This window comes from Acromyrmex echinatior, chromosome 15, assembly GCF_024713525.1.
Source record: "Acromyrmex echinatior isolate Ae372 chromosome 15, ASM2471352v2, whole genome shotgun sequence".
Taxonomy (NCBI): domain Eukaryota; kingdom Metazoa; phylum Arthropoda; class Insecta; order Hymenoptera; family Formicidae; genus Acromyrmex; species Acromyrmex echinatior.
In genome coordinates this window covers 3,396,246-3,414,992 of record NC_141866.1, presented here as the reverse complement: position 1 = coordinate 3,414,992, position 18,747 = coordinate 3,396,246, and the positions used below count along the sequence as shown (strand labels likewise).

General features: G+C 34.3%; 2 protein-coding genes across 23 annotated transcripts in view; one reads left to right on the top strand and one right to left on the bottom strand.

The window, feature by feature from the left end:
- The window catches only part of GluRIB (Glutamate receptor IB), a 226,289-nt gene extending 216,961 nt beyond the window's left edge, over positions 1-9,328 (top strand). For 4 of the 7 annotated variants that reach the window (XM_087414016.1, XM_011061699.2, XM_011061705.2 and 1 more), the window contains 6 exons: positions 2,714-2,912; positions 3,027-3,271; positions 5,292-5,538; positions 5,866-5,940; positions 7,488-7,547; positions 9,126-9,328. In XM_087414016.1, the coding sequence (XP_087270142.1) occupies positions 2,714-2,912; positions 3,027-3,271; positions 5,292-5,538; positions 5,866-5,940; positions 7,488-7,547; positions 9,126-9,200 (901 nt within the window). In that variant the 3' untranslated portion in view covers positions 9,201-9,328. Of the gene's footprint in view, positions 1-2,713; positions 2,913-3,026; positions 3,272-5,291; positions 5,539-5,865; positions 5,941-6,929; positions 6,985-7,487; positions 7,548-9,125 lie in introns of those variants that run through there. The other 3 variants (XM_011061702.2, XM_011061703.2, XM_011061700.2) reach the window with 3 other exon arrangements.
- LOC105149352 (adenosine receptor A3) overlaps positions 1-18,747 on the bottom strand; it is a 457,094-nt gene that overhangs the window by 162,466 nt on the left and 275,881 nt on the right. The gene's annotated exons all lie outside the window — the stretch shown is intronic.

Here is an 18,747-nt window from a genome sequence, read left to right as displayed (position 1 = left end):
TCGTGTAAATTGTTAAAGCGCCTCTCCGCAGGTGAACGTTTGACTTAAAAAGCTCTTTACAGCATTTCGGAAGATACTTCGTGCTAAATACGGTCAAATAAATAATTTTAATCATTTCTTTTTATAGACCCCGATTATTCCATTTGCGTTATATGCAGGACAAGAAGCTTATATCAAGAAACTGATTCCACCGTCATGAATATATATATATATACATGTTGTTAAAATTAAAATCGGGTTTCTGGGACGTGCCATATATACCTATACATACGTATCAGAAGTTGAAAATCTTTCATTATTGATATTCTTTGTAACACTCGTTGTTCCAAAGGCACGCACGATTACTACAAGTACTATAGAAAGCATACGTTTGGTTTTTAGAGTACTCGCAAATATACTTCGCCATTATTTTCGCGATAAACACGTGTTATTATCATCAGTGCCGTCATTATACTCTCGTTAGCAAACATTTCAATCATTCTTATCTTGTGCACTGCTTCACTCGTACTATATAAATACGTCCATGCTACAAATTACTCTATTCGTTAAGATTGATAATATAGTGCAATCAAAATATGCTTGTTTTTAATAACATAAAGCTTGAGTAAGCATAGATTGATTAGATCGGCATTGCGCAAAACAATTCTAATTCAAATTATGTTAACTAAATGCAAGTTTATAATTTGCAAAAAGAAATCAGATCTACGTTCGCAATAAAATTGGCGACCTTATTGTGCAACGCATAATTTAGATCGGCTTTATAATCGCTAAATGATTATGGCCGCGCGAGACTAAACTCATTTGAATAAAATATGTCGCACATGCAAAAATTCACGGTACATATAGTAAAAAAAAATATTGCATATCCTTTAATGTTTTATTAATTTTATTTTACATATTACTGTAATCATATGATAATTTCTTTCAAATATATAATATTTGATCTTATAAAATGGCATTAATTGAGTTTTTTGAAAGTTATTTAATCAATATTATAATAAAAAATATTTGAAATAAGTAAGAAAAGAGCCACGGTTGAAGCTAAATCTTAATGTTCTCTCAATAATATTTTTATATGTAATACATTTAAATGCATCTTTCAGTTATACAAACTACACAAAGTGTCACAAAAAATAATTTTTTAAATGGGCTTGAAAACAGTTCACAGAGAATCTTTTTAAAAATTTAAATGAAAGAAAATATATAAAAGTTGGCAATAAATAAATCATATCAGAAATAATAAAAAGATTCTTTTCTCTTTTAATTAAAGAGTTATGAATTATGAAGAGGGTCTTTAGAAGTTGAGCATTAAAGAACTAAAGAGAAAAATTTCTCTCGGCTGTCTCGGAGCTCGATAAATTTCGCATTTTTGAATTAACTGTCTGTCGAAGTCGACACGAGCGAATTCGTATAACAAGAATTTCTGTAATATTAATTCATTTTTATAATTAATTATGAAATATTTACAGTTTCAACACATAACAATTTCTTTGAATTCCAAAGCTATTACAGTAATTGTCGATAACTATTTTTTCAAAGACATCTGCGTTAACATTAACTCTGAAATGTTTCATTATGCAGTACATTTCTTGAAATATAATCACGGGTTGGGTAACGATTTTGAACAAACACTTCAGGCTGCAGACAAGTGCCACATCTATAAACAAAGCATAATTTGCTCGCATATTCAAAACATTGTAGTTGGATAGGAGTCCAGCATGAATAGAATATTCACGTGGCAATGCTATATTGTGCTTTAAAGCACGCTACGCAGTAGTATGATAGAATTCAAATCACATACCCTCTCTTGTTTCTTCAAGTATTCAATATATACATACAGATTGACATGTATTATGACTGTTATTACAACGAAAAGATGAAAAAAATTAAGAAATATTTTCTTTTCTTTTTTTTTCGTTAAAATTTAAAAAAATATCTTTGTACAACGTTTTACTATTTATTTTCTTGGCAGTCTTCTGCAGTCATAATTTTTGCGATATAAGTAACAATAATAACTTAATATTCAGTTTTAGAAACCGTATAAAACTGTATATCATTGGTAGAGAATTGCAACAAAAGTAAACGTTGCGAGTACGCGCATTTTGTCGTTTACGCGAAACAGACCGCGTGCTCACTCCGAAACTGGGTCTCAATTAATTTACATTTGGCTGTATCCAGTGCACCACCCCATCCTAGTAACCCTCTTGATTAATGGTTTAAATATTCGCGCGGTGGCGATATGAATTGTAAATTTCGTGGAACCCGCGCGAACGACCACCATCCCTCCATTCTCCTTCTCTGCGCTTCTCTTCCTCTTCTCCTTGGACTACCCTCGCGCGCGATCTCGATGCTCATCCTGCACAAATCTAAGTCCGATGTGTACACACATAATTAACGATATCGTGTTTCTTGTTTGCGAGTAGTAAGACTTGAATTGTACCGACTAGAGAAAGATCTATAGTTTATGCAACGCACGGATAAAGTGAATGCTAGTTTATTTAATTGTAAACTGTGATATCACAGTGTCTATACATTACTTTAAAATTTACATATTACATATAATAAAAGAAGTCTATATTTCAATATTTCAATGTTCTACTATCTATATCTATGAATTATGTACTCATATTTTGTGTGTGTGTGTGTGTGTGTGTATACAAATATATTTACTATTTATTTTAAATCAATAATTCCCGAATAATTCAATCCATAGATCCATATCTGGTCGCATAGCTGGCAGCGTCTGGTGGTTCTTCACTTTGATTTTAATATGCTCCTACACCGCAAATCTCGCCGCATTTTTAACCATCGAGAGAATGGTCACGCCAATTAACTCACCCGAGGATTTAGCGGCACAGACGGAGGTCCAATATGGCACCATCCTTAATGGTACCACTCTGGATTTTTTTCGGGTAAATATTCAAGAGAAATGTTTAACCTGTTCCAAATTAGACAAACGTCATTAAATTTTCAATGCACGCTTCATTATCGATCTGCATTCATTTTCCTTTTTCGCTCGTCTGCAGAAATCTCAAATCAATCTCTACAACAAGATGTGGGAATTTATGAACTCGCGGAGAGACGTGTTTGTACAATCATATGAAGAAGGAATAGAAAAAGTGAGAACAAGTAAAGGCAAATATGCGTTTTTATTAGAAAGCCCGATGAACGATTACATCAACGAGAGAGAGCCCTGCGACACGATGAAGGTCGGGAGAAATCTCGATGCCAAAGGTTTTGGTGTCGCGACACCGCTAGGATCTCCACTTAGGTGAGTATTCATTGGCAATATTCAGAAAGCTCTCCATAAAAGTTAACTTCTTTAGACTTTGCTAATAAAATAATGCTAGTAAAATTAAAAACGCAAAAAATATTGCAATAAAATATATAACTTTAAGTGATTGCCTTATATTTTTTTCTATGCATCTATACAGTAATGCTACAGTAATTCTAAACAATAAGTTACTTTGCGGCATGAATTATAATGTAAATTAGTAGACCCGTCAGAATAATTTCACATCTGCGTTAACAATTATTGCACTTTCCGTATCTCATCAGACGGCAGAGAAGACCTTTGATATATTTCGTTGAACAAACAGGAGAGAGTAGGTAATTAACGAGGTTTTGTAGTCATCAAAGTGAAACAGAGATCCCTTTCTTTCTTTATCACTCTTTCATGCGATCACATCGTCTTTGTTTCTTTTAAATCTTTTTGCGGCCTTTCGCTTCTCTCTCGTTTCGCTGTGTTCGGAATGTCATCGCACATCATTACACACAATTAGCATAGAAAAACTCGTACTCTCTTTTCCATGCCATTACCCATTATAGAACACGTTCATCATCAACCAACGCCATTTCGTATCGTGTTTTAACAGCGCATTAACATTTACCTTTCGATTTGTATAAGATCTGTTTATATCTTTATTCGAAAATTTTTTTTGAGCAATTTAACATTGTAATCTTTTTTAAGCTAATATTTCAGTTTAAATATTATTTTTAACACTAAAGTAATAATAATATTAACTTAATTATTTTAAATTTTATAAATTAAATACTTAATGATTACTAATTCCTCAAGTATACAATCTTTTAAAAATTAAATCCTTTAAATTCTCAAATATGTTATGATTTTCACATGTATACATTTTTCTCTTTCCATGCATACATTAAAAAGAAGAAAGAAAATTTTCAAAATAATTGAATTTTTTTACATGTAATAAAATTTATATCAGTTCGTTAATCTATAACAATAAAAATTCACATGCAGGAATGAAATTTATGTTGCAACAATACTTACGATCCAATCTTCTACAGTAAAGGAAATTAGAAAAATCTATGAATAAGTATTTGTTAGTCCATTAATCTTCATAATGTGACTAGAGCAAGTATACCGCTGCGACGGTAATACGAGCAAATTTGCATGTTATTGATTTTTTAACCGCGCAACTCCCCCTTGACGTTTTGTGCTACGCTCTGATCTCGTATACCCGCGACTCACGCGCTGTCTTTAGATTGTCGAAGCAAGAACGTTGCTCGCAAGGCAGGTAATTGGGGGGAGGTATGTAAACAGCAGCTTTATTATGTCTACCTACACACCTACCGAAGAATAATGGCGCCAAGGCGTCCTATTAATCTTTTTTCCTCAAGTCGAGAAAACTCCTCTCCTTGTAGTTTGAAGCAGAAACTTCGTAGAGTACCGATATTTCCCCAAGCTTAATTAAAGAAAGTTCCCCTGACTTTCTCTTACAAATCTGATTAGACGCATTACTGTGATATTTCGATATTCCGACTACTTACTCTCTCTTTCGCACATAATTAAATCGTACTTCAACTTTGGAACACACGCACATTTGAATCTCCTAGACCCAATCGAAATTTCACTTGCTTAATACACGAAGGAAAGAAAAGAAAGTTTTATTTTATAACTTAACAACATAAAACTTTTTGGCATTTCAACCTACAAGTATATTCCTATGAATATAAATCTCAGAGCTTTAATTAAAAGAAAAAAGAATCTAAAAATATTAGTCTGAATCTCTCGAAGTTACAGCTTATCAAAGTTTTAGTGAGTCTTCCAGATTTATGGGGTGCGTTTTCAGAATTTTTTTGGAAGGTGTGTGTTCTGAGGTAAATATATCGCGAAGTTACCTGACAAGAAATTGCAATAAAATAATACTATTACAAATCTTGTTCATGCCGATATTTTTTCTGTGGCTACGTATATCTTATATACTATTTATTTGATGGTTTTTTTACTTAATAATACGATATCGTAAATTTGGCAATGACAGGGATCCCATAAATTTGGCGGTGCTTTCTCTGAAGGAGAATGGAGAACTGGCAAAGTTAGTCGAACGATGGTGGTACGAAAGAACAGAATGCAGGCATGGTGATAAGCCAGATCCTACCAGAAACGAGTTATCGCTGAGCAATGTAGCGGGAATATTTTATATCCTGATCGGTGGCCTTCTTCTGGCACTCGCCGTAGCTCTCTTGGAATTCTGCTATAAGTCGCACACAGAGGCGACAAGAGCGAAGGTAATATCAAAGGAATGTAATTTTATATATTTTGTTATAATTAAATTACATTATAAAATCAAAATATTCCTAATATTTTTATATAATACACCAATTTATAATTTTATTAATTAATTACTAATTTTAACTTTTTTTAAATCGTTATTGTATTTACAACATCTAACTGACTACTAATGTAATATTTTCAATTAATTGTTCCATTATTTAATATCTTATTTCGGTATTAAATAATGAAATATTTCATTATTTAATCTTATAAAGTTTGTATAAAAATATTAGGGAAGAGATTATTCATGATAAAATTTCTAAAATGTAATTCTTCCTTAGATACCGCTGTCGGACGCGATGAAGGCGAAAGCACGACTTACTATCGGTGGTGGTCGCGATTTCGACAATGGACGGGTAAGTGATAGTAATCAAATCTTTCATTAATATGTTCGCATACGCATATTCGCATACGGTATCAGTAGAGATTATTTAGTCAGAGACGCTTCGACAAACGCGCTGCTGATCCAAAGAAGATAAAATAAATGCAGTGATAATGATCGACAATATTTGTTTAATATCGTTTGAACGTTAGTTTGCTTATTGATACATGATATCGAACTATTTAGGATATTAAACATACAAGTAGCATGTTTGTACAATATTGTATTTGTATATATTAATAATAAAACACGCACAGTCTATCGAATGCACCTTGCGCAATCGTGCATTAAATACATTGTAATATTGTTATTATCTATAATGGGGCTGTTTATTACGATAACACGCATCTGCGAACGTTCTCTCGATATTAATTATTGAATTCTCCTTTGTAAACTACATGTTAATATAAAAAAGGAGAAAAGATACGCAGGTGCTCTCGATCGGCGATGCGTCTTGTCGCGCAATTACTTCGGTCTCGAACCAAAGGTATCGATGTATCATAAAACATATATACATTCGCAACAAGAGCATCGTACATTATACATACGCATATATACATGAAACCTATACATTATATCCATACATATAGATGAACAATATATAGAGTAACGCTTGGCATGCAGTTAGCAGCGTAAACGTTTGACACACTCTCGTTAGTTACATGGCCGGTCTCAACTTGGCTGCATTTAATATCCCAGAGTTTCAGCCTTCAGTCTCGAAGAGACTGATCGACCAGAGGACTAAGACCGTTCAATATATTGACATACATATATTCTTCATATATGTATATACCTACATATGTATGCGTACGTGCGTGCGATGTGCGGCTGGCTGGATGTATTGCGCTCTTTTCTGTTTTTCTCGTCTCTTTCTTTTTTACTCGGAAGAACGTACGGCAGGGGGGCGTATAAATTTGCTCGTTCGCGTTTGCGTTTCGTTCTACTTTGGGTTTTTGTCTCTAGTGGTACGGACTGCAGAGTTAGACGGAGGATGCATGCGCCTTTCCCGGGACCATATGTGAGTACTCTCACCCTTATTTTTATCCCATTTCATATTTATCTTTGCTTTCTCCTAATTCTATTGCAGTCTCCCTCATTTTATCTTTCTCTTTCACTTTCCGTCTCAAATCTTCCTCATTTTATCTTTCTCTTTCGCTTTCCGTGTCAAATGCTTTTGCACGATTAGTTGCGGTTTGGGTTACACTGCCACCAAATCCTGGAATGCTATCTGTCCTTTGACGAAGGTTAATCAATGCCTGTCACACGTATATACAAATGTCTCTTCGTATGTCTCTCTAAACATACAATTACTTCTAAAGAAATATAATATATTTATATCGACACATATTAATCCCACAAAACATCGTCCGATAGAAATGTTTCATTAACACCATTATTAGCTTCCACGTAAAAGTTTTAAATATGCATAAAGGAAAAGAAACAAAGACACGTAGGGACTTAAGAAAAATTTGAGATCTTCACGAAAATTCCAGTTTTTTGTAATACTGATTCCTTTCACAGCGCGGGAAGAAACGAGTACTGGCTGCGGAGGTACCAACATTGACTACGTTCGCGCCGAAGGTATGATTCTGAAGAGACCATGGTGCATCAAGAACTACACAGGAAATTTTTTGAAGATCTCTAATTTTCTTACGTTCCTACGTCGTACATTTCTACGTCGGTGTATGGATATATCTGCACGGTGTATCCTTTATGCTCCTTTCAGAGTTGGATAGTATTTATCTATATGCAAAAAAGCTATTTTTTTCTCGAATTTTTTATCATTTTGCAGTTGATAACGGATGGTTTATTTGGTTTTCAATTTTAACAATCTTTCGCAACATATTCGTTCATATTTGTTATTAAAGCAATACGTTTATTTCTAACAGTTCTTTAATAATAAATCTTTGGATTTTAGCAATAAATTCTGTTGAGGAAGGTTGATAAAAACGGTCAGAAATTTTAATATTTTAATATGAGCGTCAAATAAATATTATATTATTATTTTTTACATATAACTGCAAAATGTTTTCTTACGGGTTGTTCGATTGATTTGTCTTGCGTGTATTGTTAAACTCGCATTATCTATCCTTAACTTTTCTCCACGTTTATTCATTCAATGCTTCCTTTGTTAAATATTTCGATTTTTGTAAATAATTTATGCGTGCTTATTTGGCATGGCTTAAGCAAGAATGCACCGCGGCAAACGAAGTGTAATGCGTAACGCTTTTCAAGTTTATTATGCAAAACTTATAAACAAGCGACAGACACATGCGTAAATTCGGAATTGCTTTTATTGATTCATTTTCTTTGTGTCGGCGTACATATGTGTCCCATCGATCGCCTGTGAAGTTCGAAGCGAACAAAATTCTTTTTTATTTCGTACTATTGTTGCAAATTATAACGCCAATATCGTTATAATTTGTAATACATTTTCGATCTCTACTCGAATTAAACTACAATAATATATTAAAACAAAGGATTTTGTTTTAATCCAAGTTTGCATCAGCAACAATTGCTATTGCGAACGAGAATGAAATTGAGAATGAACCTATATATATCTATATTTAGAATTAAAGATCTATCGTAGTGAAATAACATTATTAACATAAGCCATACAGAACGTGGCGAAGAAATAATAAACCCTATTCATGTTAGAAAATCACACACCTATAGTTTTGCAATCTTTCACGTATTTATAATTCTGTTACTACACCTGAAATTTTATCACATAAGATACCTTTTATCAATTTGCATGCCTGGGCTAGTACATCATCGTATACTGTTCAGTTTCAAATCATCTGTGATGTATAATTATCTTTAAAATTGTTATAACTTGCATCAATTAAAATTTAATGATTTGTGATAAAGTATTAACATTATTTGCTGTCGGGAATGTCTGAAAAAAATTAATTCAATATATTTAACGTTATTCCGAATAAAAATTCGTTTATAATTTGTTTATAATTTAAATAACCAATAATAAAAGATTAAAATAGTATTTCAGAGAATTGAAAGAAAAATTATACTTTTCCGTTTTGGATTTATTTCCAAAAAATTTTTTTAATTCCGCGATAATTGAGAAACTGCAATAGTTATAGAAGGTTGTTAGCTCAAGCGGGTCTAACACTGTTTAATCGTCAACATTGAAATTTCCAGTATTACGCACCAGCAAACGCGATTGGGAACACCGAGAGCGATCAAGTACACAGCAACACACATACCCAGGTATAAACTGCTACCAGGAAAGCCCGAGCGACAATTCGCCCGCAAATTCGCTACCCACACCCCCGCCGCCACCGTTGGTGGCACCACCGCCACCACCCCCGCCACCCAGGAGACCACGAAGGAACGTGACCTTCGCGGAATCGCCACCGAAGAGCCCGAAGAAGTCTAAGAGCCCGAAATTCATTTTCCAACGGAAGCTCAGCAGCATCGCGGCTCTCGACGTAGCGGTGCCATGGACACCAGCATCCCCACGACACTGGTCCGGCCTCAACGATAAGCCGGAATACATTACTTAGACGCTAAATCAACGAAGAAACAATCGGCGTCTTTTCGTCGTGGCGATCTTAACTGTTGGGGTATCGCTACAATGTTTGAACACTGTCGAGGAAACCCTCTTTTTGCGATTTTGTCCAAAAGTCGAATAATCCAAGCTCGAGTGATGAAGCAATTAAAACATGGAAGCACTGATATTTTTATAGAGCAATAATTATAAGATTCTAAGGAATTAAAAGAAGAAAAATTGTCTCTTCGCTGTAATACTTTTAACGCAGTACCGGACATTTTGTATCGGTTTCAATAACAATGCGTTATAATTATAAGATTTAGAAAAAGTTAAGAGACTAGTTCCTCTAATAAATATTGGAGAATACGATTATCTCGATACAGAGTTACGCAAAGGACAATTGGATTATGGGTACGTTTGAATCGCGAAGAATCGCATTACTCGAGTCTTTGAATTATTCGATAACCGGCATAGAACCGGATAGAACCGGCAGATGAAATAAACCGCACTGAGAACCTAATGTATTATCCTATTCTCCTCTCCGCGGCTACTGTCTTCTCCACTGAGGTCACGTGATTTGAGGAATATATCTAGTTGAAGAAATATTCACGAATCTTTCTACTTACGGAAAGTAGCAATTGATGTTACTGCCATTTTTTAAAACGACACATTAAGAGATTAATATTGGAATTTAAAAGTATTTTATTACATCTTATTATTATTCTTATCTTATTATAAAAATATACATTCTTGGAACTCTTTAATTATTCGAGAATAAAGTGACATAAAAATGAAATAAAGTGGGTGTAGGACATATGTTAGATCGTGGGCTTCAGATTTGAAGAGGGAGCAGCCACATTTTCCATCGGCGGAATCTTTCGTCGCCGCAAAGTTGTCGCCTCAGAATATCGAAATATCTCTTAAGCTCTAAAGCTAATCTACATCGGCGACGAGAACAGGGGCGGAAGTTCGACCGAATCCTTTGTACATTGTAAATAACCGTGAGAGAATCAAATAAAAATCAAAAAATAACGAATTCATTATCGGCGACGATAATGTGTTCGCCGCAATTTTGCGATAATATACTATGGTCCTGGGATGGGTGCATGTGCAACCAGCAACTTGAACAACACACTTACTGCCATGATATGCGCGAAACGCATGATTAAAAAAAAAACAGCGGGTGGAAATAGAAGAATATTCGCGGTGGGGCGAAAGTCCGCCATCGCGAGTCTTAGAAACGTCACGTGCCAAAAGAGACTGTCGATCGTGACGACGACGCTACTATTATTCTTATTATTATGACTAGTTATTATGATTATTACTATAAATTACAATTATCGATTACCGTGTATAAGGGGGTAACTATTTTGTGCAATGCGAGAGTGGAGTCTGGCGCCGCAAACGGCGGAGTCATGAGTTTTTTAACTGAAAGACAATGGGTGTACAATCGCACCGATGCGTGAATGTTAAGAGCGAAATAGTATATATAATATATAAATATATATAAATATAAATATAAATACAAATATAAATATACATACTTATAGACGTTTATTGAGAGAGAAAGAAATCGTGTGCGAGCGCGTGAATTATAGCGAAATGCGTGTGTGAAACATATGAGTTTAGGTTAATCGTGTAAACGCGTTATAAGTACCTAATAGTGCCAGATCGCGCCGATCAGGATCAATAGATGGACGCAAGTATTTCCGCTTCTCGTTTCGTGTATTTTCTAATTGTCTTCAAAGCCGTCTCGCGATGGAACTTACCGTGCGTTGACGGATCGTCGTGATCTGGCCTGAAAAACGACGTTTACGCCCATGGTTTTCGTGCCAAGAGACGATATCTCCCGCCCGTATAGTTCGATGTTATTATTATTATTATCTATCTACGACAGACGCACTATAAATGCACAAATGTGCATTTTCGAAAGCGCAGATTATAATTATGCAAGCCAGTTTTAAAACTTCATCGATCGGAATTCGATATTCGCGTTATTTCAATGTGCCACTTTATATGTAAAAAAATACTAACATATAATAAGAAAAGAAATTAGATATTATTTAACAAATCTAATAATAATTGAATGTTTATAGAACTTATATAATTGACAATTATTTAAATGGCATTAAGTAATCAAAATGATCAGCTGTCATGATTTAACATCAAGTTTTTTATTTAATATATTTGAGATATATTAATAAAATACCGATGTACTGATATTTCTTATATAAAGTTTCATGCACACTACTGCTCAAAAATATTTACCCTCTCGATTTTGGTATATATTCTTTTATACACTTAAAGTCTTAATTCTACTATATTTTCTTTATATATTTAGAGTGTAAAATTTAAAATGATTAGAAATATTATTAAGTATAACATCTAGAAGATTAGAAAAAAAAAAGGTTGAAATTCAATCTTCTTTATTTTATTAAAGACGACAGAGAGGAGAAGCATTTTTGAGCGGTAATGTATTTTATTAGCGCGGTGCATTTAAATAAATTAATATTAGAAACATGCAAGAAGATCAAATTAACAATAAATTATATTTTCAATTAATTTTTATTTATATTGGAATATATTTATTGAAATATCAACGAATCGATGCATAAATTTTAACAAAATAAAATGAACACAACACTTTATGGAAACTGTCAGTACGATATAAACTCAATCGATAATTAGAACTGTGCTGAATTTTAAAACAATTCGGGAACGCTTGCCGCATATAAAAATATCTGCAACCGCAATTTAGTTCGCCTCAGTGTCGGACGTAAAACGGCGGGGGAAATCGGTAGCCAAATTACGTGCCGCCACGTGTAAAGCTGAATTTCCTTTTTCCAAGGTATTCGTTTTGCCCATACAAATACACGATGAATCGCGACGTGACGCGAATTTCCAATTCCCAGTTGTAAATATCAAAGATTGGATTGCCAATTTAACACGAAAGTCCTTTCACGTTGCGTCTTGTGATTATTGAAAGTTTCTATACGACATTCTCGTCATTCCATTTGGTATACACTCAATAAAAATAGTCTTACAACGAACTATTAATTCAAATTTTTTAATAAAAAACAGTATGTTAAATTTGATAAATTTTATATATAGATATTGTGATACGATATCAATAGAACTCAATTATCTAGAATTCGGTATGAAAACAATAGGAATTTAAAAGAAATTTTGTGTGATAAAATAAATTGTACTACACTGAAAAAAATAATATTATATCAACAGTATTATTTTAATTAGAAATAATCTTATTGATTTAACAGCAGCATTAATGAAACAAATAAAATTTTATTAAAACAAAAATATGACACTTGTTTTATTAATGGTGTTATTATAAATTAACAAAATTATTTTCAATTAATACAATACTGTTAATATAATATCGTTTTTTCAGTGTAATAATATAATCGTAAAACGTGGAAATAATATCTTTCACTTTTTTAAAGATTTATTCGTGGCGGCCATCGAGAGAGCGATCAACCTATCATATCGTCAGACTTTCTTATTACGAATAATTGTTATCTATCACCGGATAATAAAGCGATAGATAATGCGTATATCGGATATTAAGTCGTTAAAAAAACAAAAATAATGATAAACGTCGTACGTAATAATGTTACGAAGAGCAGCTCAGAAGGGATCGAGCGTCGAGCGAAAACAAAAACCTTCCCAAGACAATGTCGAAGTATCCAGTGTGATTAATTGACAAGTGTATATCGCGCAATCGATAGCACGTTAGAGCGAAACACACGTGCGAGTGATTTAAGATAATCGAACAAAATCGATGACGCATTTTGCGATCGCAACGCGTCCTGATCGTCCGTTACCGTTAACGTTTTTCGTGTTGATGTTCATCGTGACACTTTTTCTATCCCCGAGCTCACTACGGAAAACCGACAAATAAGTCGCGAAGCAATGTAACAATCCACGCACACGGAACTGCGCGTGAAAATCTTTAATGTAACGGATAACCCATCAAAAATCCCCTTCGTCCTCCATCGGTAGAAATCCGATGATGCATCTCTTCGATGGATGGTTCTACGTTACCGAACATCTTGGATTTCGATTGGATTACATAGTGGACTACGTCGAAATAAACCGATGAGTCTGCTAAAGATCTCTAATAATTGATGTTAAAGTACATTTGCAAACGTTAATCCAGATTACCATCCGAAGGAAAGGTGTAGAGACTATTTCGCGTTTTTATGTAACTACTTGATTACGTTTACATGTGTAACTGTGTGATTACATGTCGCTCCGAGCAGGAACAGAAACCTCGGAGACCTTTCGCAATTCAATCGATTAATCTCCATTTTTATACGTCACGACGATCGAATAAACATTTCATTTTGCTCGTTGCACTTGCCGCAGTATGCTCATCGATATTCTGGCAAAATGTCCAATTTTGTAAAAACCCAGACAGCACATGACGTCTATTGAACATCCAATGGACGGCGTGTACTGTCTAGAAGGGGGTCTCTTTATGACAAATCTTGAGGCAAAATGCAATTTATAAGATCTCTATCTCGAGCAGAATGTTTGTAGATATCCACGTAATACACAAGAAAAACATGTTTCTGAACTTGCACCGACAAGCGCAGCGTTGACATGTGTAAATGGAACGAGATCGCGCGAAAGAATTAAGTATTTCCATGGCAAAAGAGGGAGAGAACAGAAAAAATAGCGTCTTCCAGTTTGCGCTTTCATTCATCGCTGCATTCCACTTACGCTTGTACCTTCGATTCAATCTTTCGTTATTCCCCGTGCCATCCCGTGGCGTGATACGATCGACTCCCTTGTAAACCATTGTATACCAATCAAATTTGTCACAATACAGGATCGTTTATTTAAATGTAACATGTAATATATGCCAACCTAATTCTATTCTTTTTTTTTTCACAAAATGGAAGGTAAGTGCTGTACATTTATAATTAATTCACTTTTTCTAACAAACCGTTCTAAGACTATATTCATAAAAATAATTAATTCTTGCTAGATAATAAAACTTATATGACGTGTACCAAATCTAAGTTATAAAATCGGTAATTCATATCTTATCCTGTGTCGCAATTTATTAAAAAGCATTTTCTGGCGAGTCAGGGAATTCCACTGCGACCTACACTAGCAATACGCTTTACAAAATAATGCATTATCATACTGGCCATTAATCATATAGCCTTACTCCCTGTCTTGCAATCAGCTTCGCACTTTACACAATTCATCACAGTGTACTAACGTACATGATGGCAATTACGTTTTGTCATTATAAAGTTAGAAATGCTAACTTAGATGGCAACTTTGTTATCAGCAAGTCGATATTCCAAATTATTTTTAACGAATGACTTACTTCCATCTGCAGAAGTTGAAAGCGTCGAATATCAAGAAGTTAAATAGTTCGTTAATGAACTTCATTCATTCGTAATTCTCTATTATCTACTGTTCATTATATGCGACTATATATACTATTACTATCTTAAATTAATTGTAGAATCGCATTTATATTGATTTATGCAGATAATTTTGCTCGCTGTTTTGTTATCTAAAGGTCTGTTTTCTGTGGTTGAACTAGTGTACTTTTGGAACTTAAAGTGAGATAGATATACGTTTGATATTTGTTTAAAGCGAGAAAGAGAGTTCTAGAAGAGTCTAGTGCAGGAACAGAAAACAGACCATAAATTAAATTAATACTCTTTATAACTGTAAATCAACAGTAAATCATTAAAATCAACTTCTTTTCATAAAAACGTTATTTGTAAGATTTATATCTCATAAAATAACGAGAAAATATTTTATTTTTATCATGTAATCATACATAATCAACATCGTTATTCATTATTTTTATGGAATTAAAAAAATAGAACATTTTTTTGTAAATTAATTGTAGAATTCCATTTAATTGGATCCATGCAAGCCAATTTCAATATTTTTCTTACTGTCTAAACTAAAGTTTGAGTTAATAATCTGTATAACTGTCGTAAATCAGTCGCTAAAATTAATTTCTTTTCGCAAAAACATTATCTGTAATGTATATCTCAAATACTGAGAAAGAATAATTTTATTTTTCGTATGAAATCATGTATAACTGAATATCGTTTTTCGTAACTTTTATAAAATTCAAGAAGAAAGAATATTTTCTATGAAATCAAGTCACATTGATATGTTAACCGCGTGACTTTATTTTTGAAAAACGTTTCAAAAAGTTTAGCAGAAGCGATCAAATCCTTCTTTATAGCAAGGATTCCGTAGAAATATCGCTTCGTGTTTTCCAACTAATTTTCTTTGCCCGATCCTTGCCTAAGCTAGCGAGACTGCAGGCAGTAAAGATTCCGGCGACATCGTCGGTTCGATGCATTTGCATTCGAATTATTTCAGTGAAATGGTTAGTGATCGATGGTACTATCGCTTTATCATCGAACCGGATTCGACTGATTCGCCTCTGCCTCATTCAGATGCTAATAACGCGCTTTCGATCGATGGTAACCAATCGCGAGTTGGATCTGCCCTCGAGATTTTTTTATATTTGCACCGCACGACACGATTATCGATAAACATCAGTCGCGATAATTTAAACCGCTCGGATGTAATTTGTCAATCATATTTGCTCACCGCAGAATAATAAAACGTATTAATTATGAAGCCCCAATTTATAAGAAACGTGATTGTACATGTTCTTTATGCGATAAATATGACGCATGTTAAATGAATATTAATCTGCATTTTTTATTACTGTAATACTGAACAGCAATATCAATATCTCCAGTTATACAATACTATTTGAAATACAAGTGGGAATTGTAATTTCAAAATGTTCGACCGAGTAGAAATAATAATAGTACACAGGATGACATATGGTTACTACAATCAGATGAAACAAATTGCCAGGTAAGTTATACATGTTCATATATAAAATATATTTCATTTGACAGCAAATATCAATTGTTATAATAAAAGAAAAGAAATCTTTTTCACAAAAAGCTGAAATATATACATTGTTTTTGAAAAATATCGTTGGTCACTATAAATATCGCATATACATTTATCAAAACAAAAATCATTAAATGTTTATTAAAAAATTTATATCATTTATTATATTTATATTATTCATATTATTTATATTCTCAATTTTGCCAATATGTGTGTTGTTACTTTGTAAAAATATAAATATATAAATAGATAAATGTGTGTGGAACAAAGTACTAATTTTAATTTTATACTTTTAAATTAACAATTTGACAGAAAATATTTACCACTATTATTAAACACAGGATATTTTTTTACAAAATAATAAAACATTGAAGAAAATAATACCAAATAAATTCTCTTTATAAAAATATCGATTTTAAAATTATATCAATCTAAAGATATAATTGATGTGAAGGTTAATTTAAAAATCTTTAAATAAAAGACGTAAAGAAGTAACCCCTATAATGTATACGTTATTCTGGGATTCTGAGATGCTGTATAATATAATCACTATCTCAATTATCTAAATCGCCAAATACCATGTTGGCAGTAGAACGATCACGAAGGCACAATGCCTTGGAACATGGAGTTCCTTTCCATTATCGATGGTGCTGATCAGACGTTGTTCGAACCATCTATCGCTACGAAAATTCAACGCTTGCGCAGACGCATTGTTTATATCACTGAGCAAGAGGAAGGGCAAGAGGCGCGGAATGGATAAAGAGAAAGGGATGAAGAGAGAGATCTCGATCAACCATGTAAGGGATGGTGAATGGTGGAAAGAGATAGACGAGACACGAAGTAGCGAGAGTATGAGGTGGTGAGGATGCTAAATATAGGCAGGGTTGCCAGGTTGCAGAAACAGCCGCCGCCCCTTTGAGTACTGGGACCAGTTGGTTCAGCCTGGGGGGGGTTGCGGGCGACGGGGTCGGCAAGGGGACGCGGGACAGGGGATGCAAGGTCGCGTCATTGATCGTGGGAGGAAGGGGTGGAGACGTGACGCTCCTAGTGACGTCATAGCTTGCTCGAACAACCTCTCGGACTATCCGCGGGCGCCCTCTTGTTCGCCAATCCTGGGCCGGGCCGCGACTTACTGCCCCGTTTGTTGCCTCGCCCTGATACCCAGCCTTCCATGCGCTCACTATCTTCTCTCGCTTCGCCGATACCTCGCATCAAAGTGTTTTTTTCTTTAGGCGAACCTCTCTCTTTTCGCGCGTTCTCGTTGTTCGAACCAAAGGACATTTCACATAAACGTAGGTACCGTTTTTTTTTTAACATACGACCAACATGACTGTATCGTGTTCAGCCGAGATCCGAAACTGATTACTCTTTCTCTTCTTCTCGACGGATGGCATAATTTCATTTTTTCTTTCTTGCCACTTTTATGTCGGAAAAATTCCATGCATAATCCCTTTCACGTCGCTTCTTGTTAAGTTTCTAAAATATGAACGAAGTTCTTAGAGTATAGTCAGACCTGCAATCTGAGCAAAATCGAGCAAAATAAACCGCGGGAATGGCCGCGTGTGCGTTCAAATCATTCGTCATACGTATCCTCGGCAATTCTACTTATGAGGAGTAAAAAGAGTAAATGGATACGAGCGGGGATTGACGTGTCGTGATATATATAAAGTAATGGAATCTCAAGAGGTGAAATGTTAACGCAGCACACAAGAATGTGAAACCGAGAGCGATGGGCGCGAGTCGTGATCTCCCATTGCGCGCGTATAACGCGTAGCTTTTCCGCAGATAGTTTTGGATCCCGGCAGGCTCGTCGGCTCGTTCGTTCCTCTCCGTGACGGGTATAAATTATGCCGGTGGCCTATTTACATGGCTGCCATCGTGCCCAGCCCAACACGGCTGCTCTTTGCAGCAGAGATACGTACTTACACATACGTGTGACCATCTGCATTCAAAGTATTATACATCTGATAGCGACGGCCGAAGAGCAGAGAAATAGACGAAAGGTGCGTTTCTTCGCTGAATTTTTTCTGAGCAAAGATCGAATAGTGAAAAAAGAAGATAAAGGGAGAAATATGTGAAGAAAACAGCATATTCTAGAATATTTGATAATTCTGACGTCAATTTAACAACAATTTTATGTAATCAATAGTTGCACGGTTATAAATAGGAAATAAAAGGATGTTTATATACATAAAAAATTTAAGATAAAAGATTTAAGTTTAACGAAACATTATTATTCAATTAATGTTATCTTCAATTAATGTCAATACAAAGTTTAAAGATTAATTATCAATGATTAAAAAGTTATAATAAAGATAACATTTAGTTCCA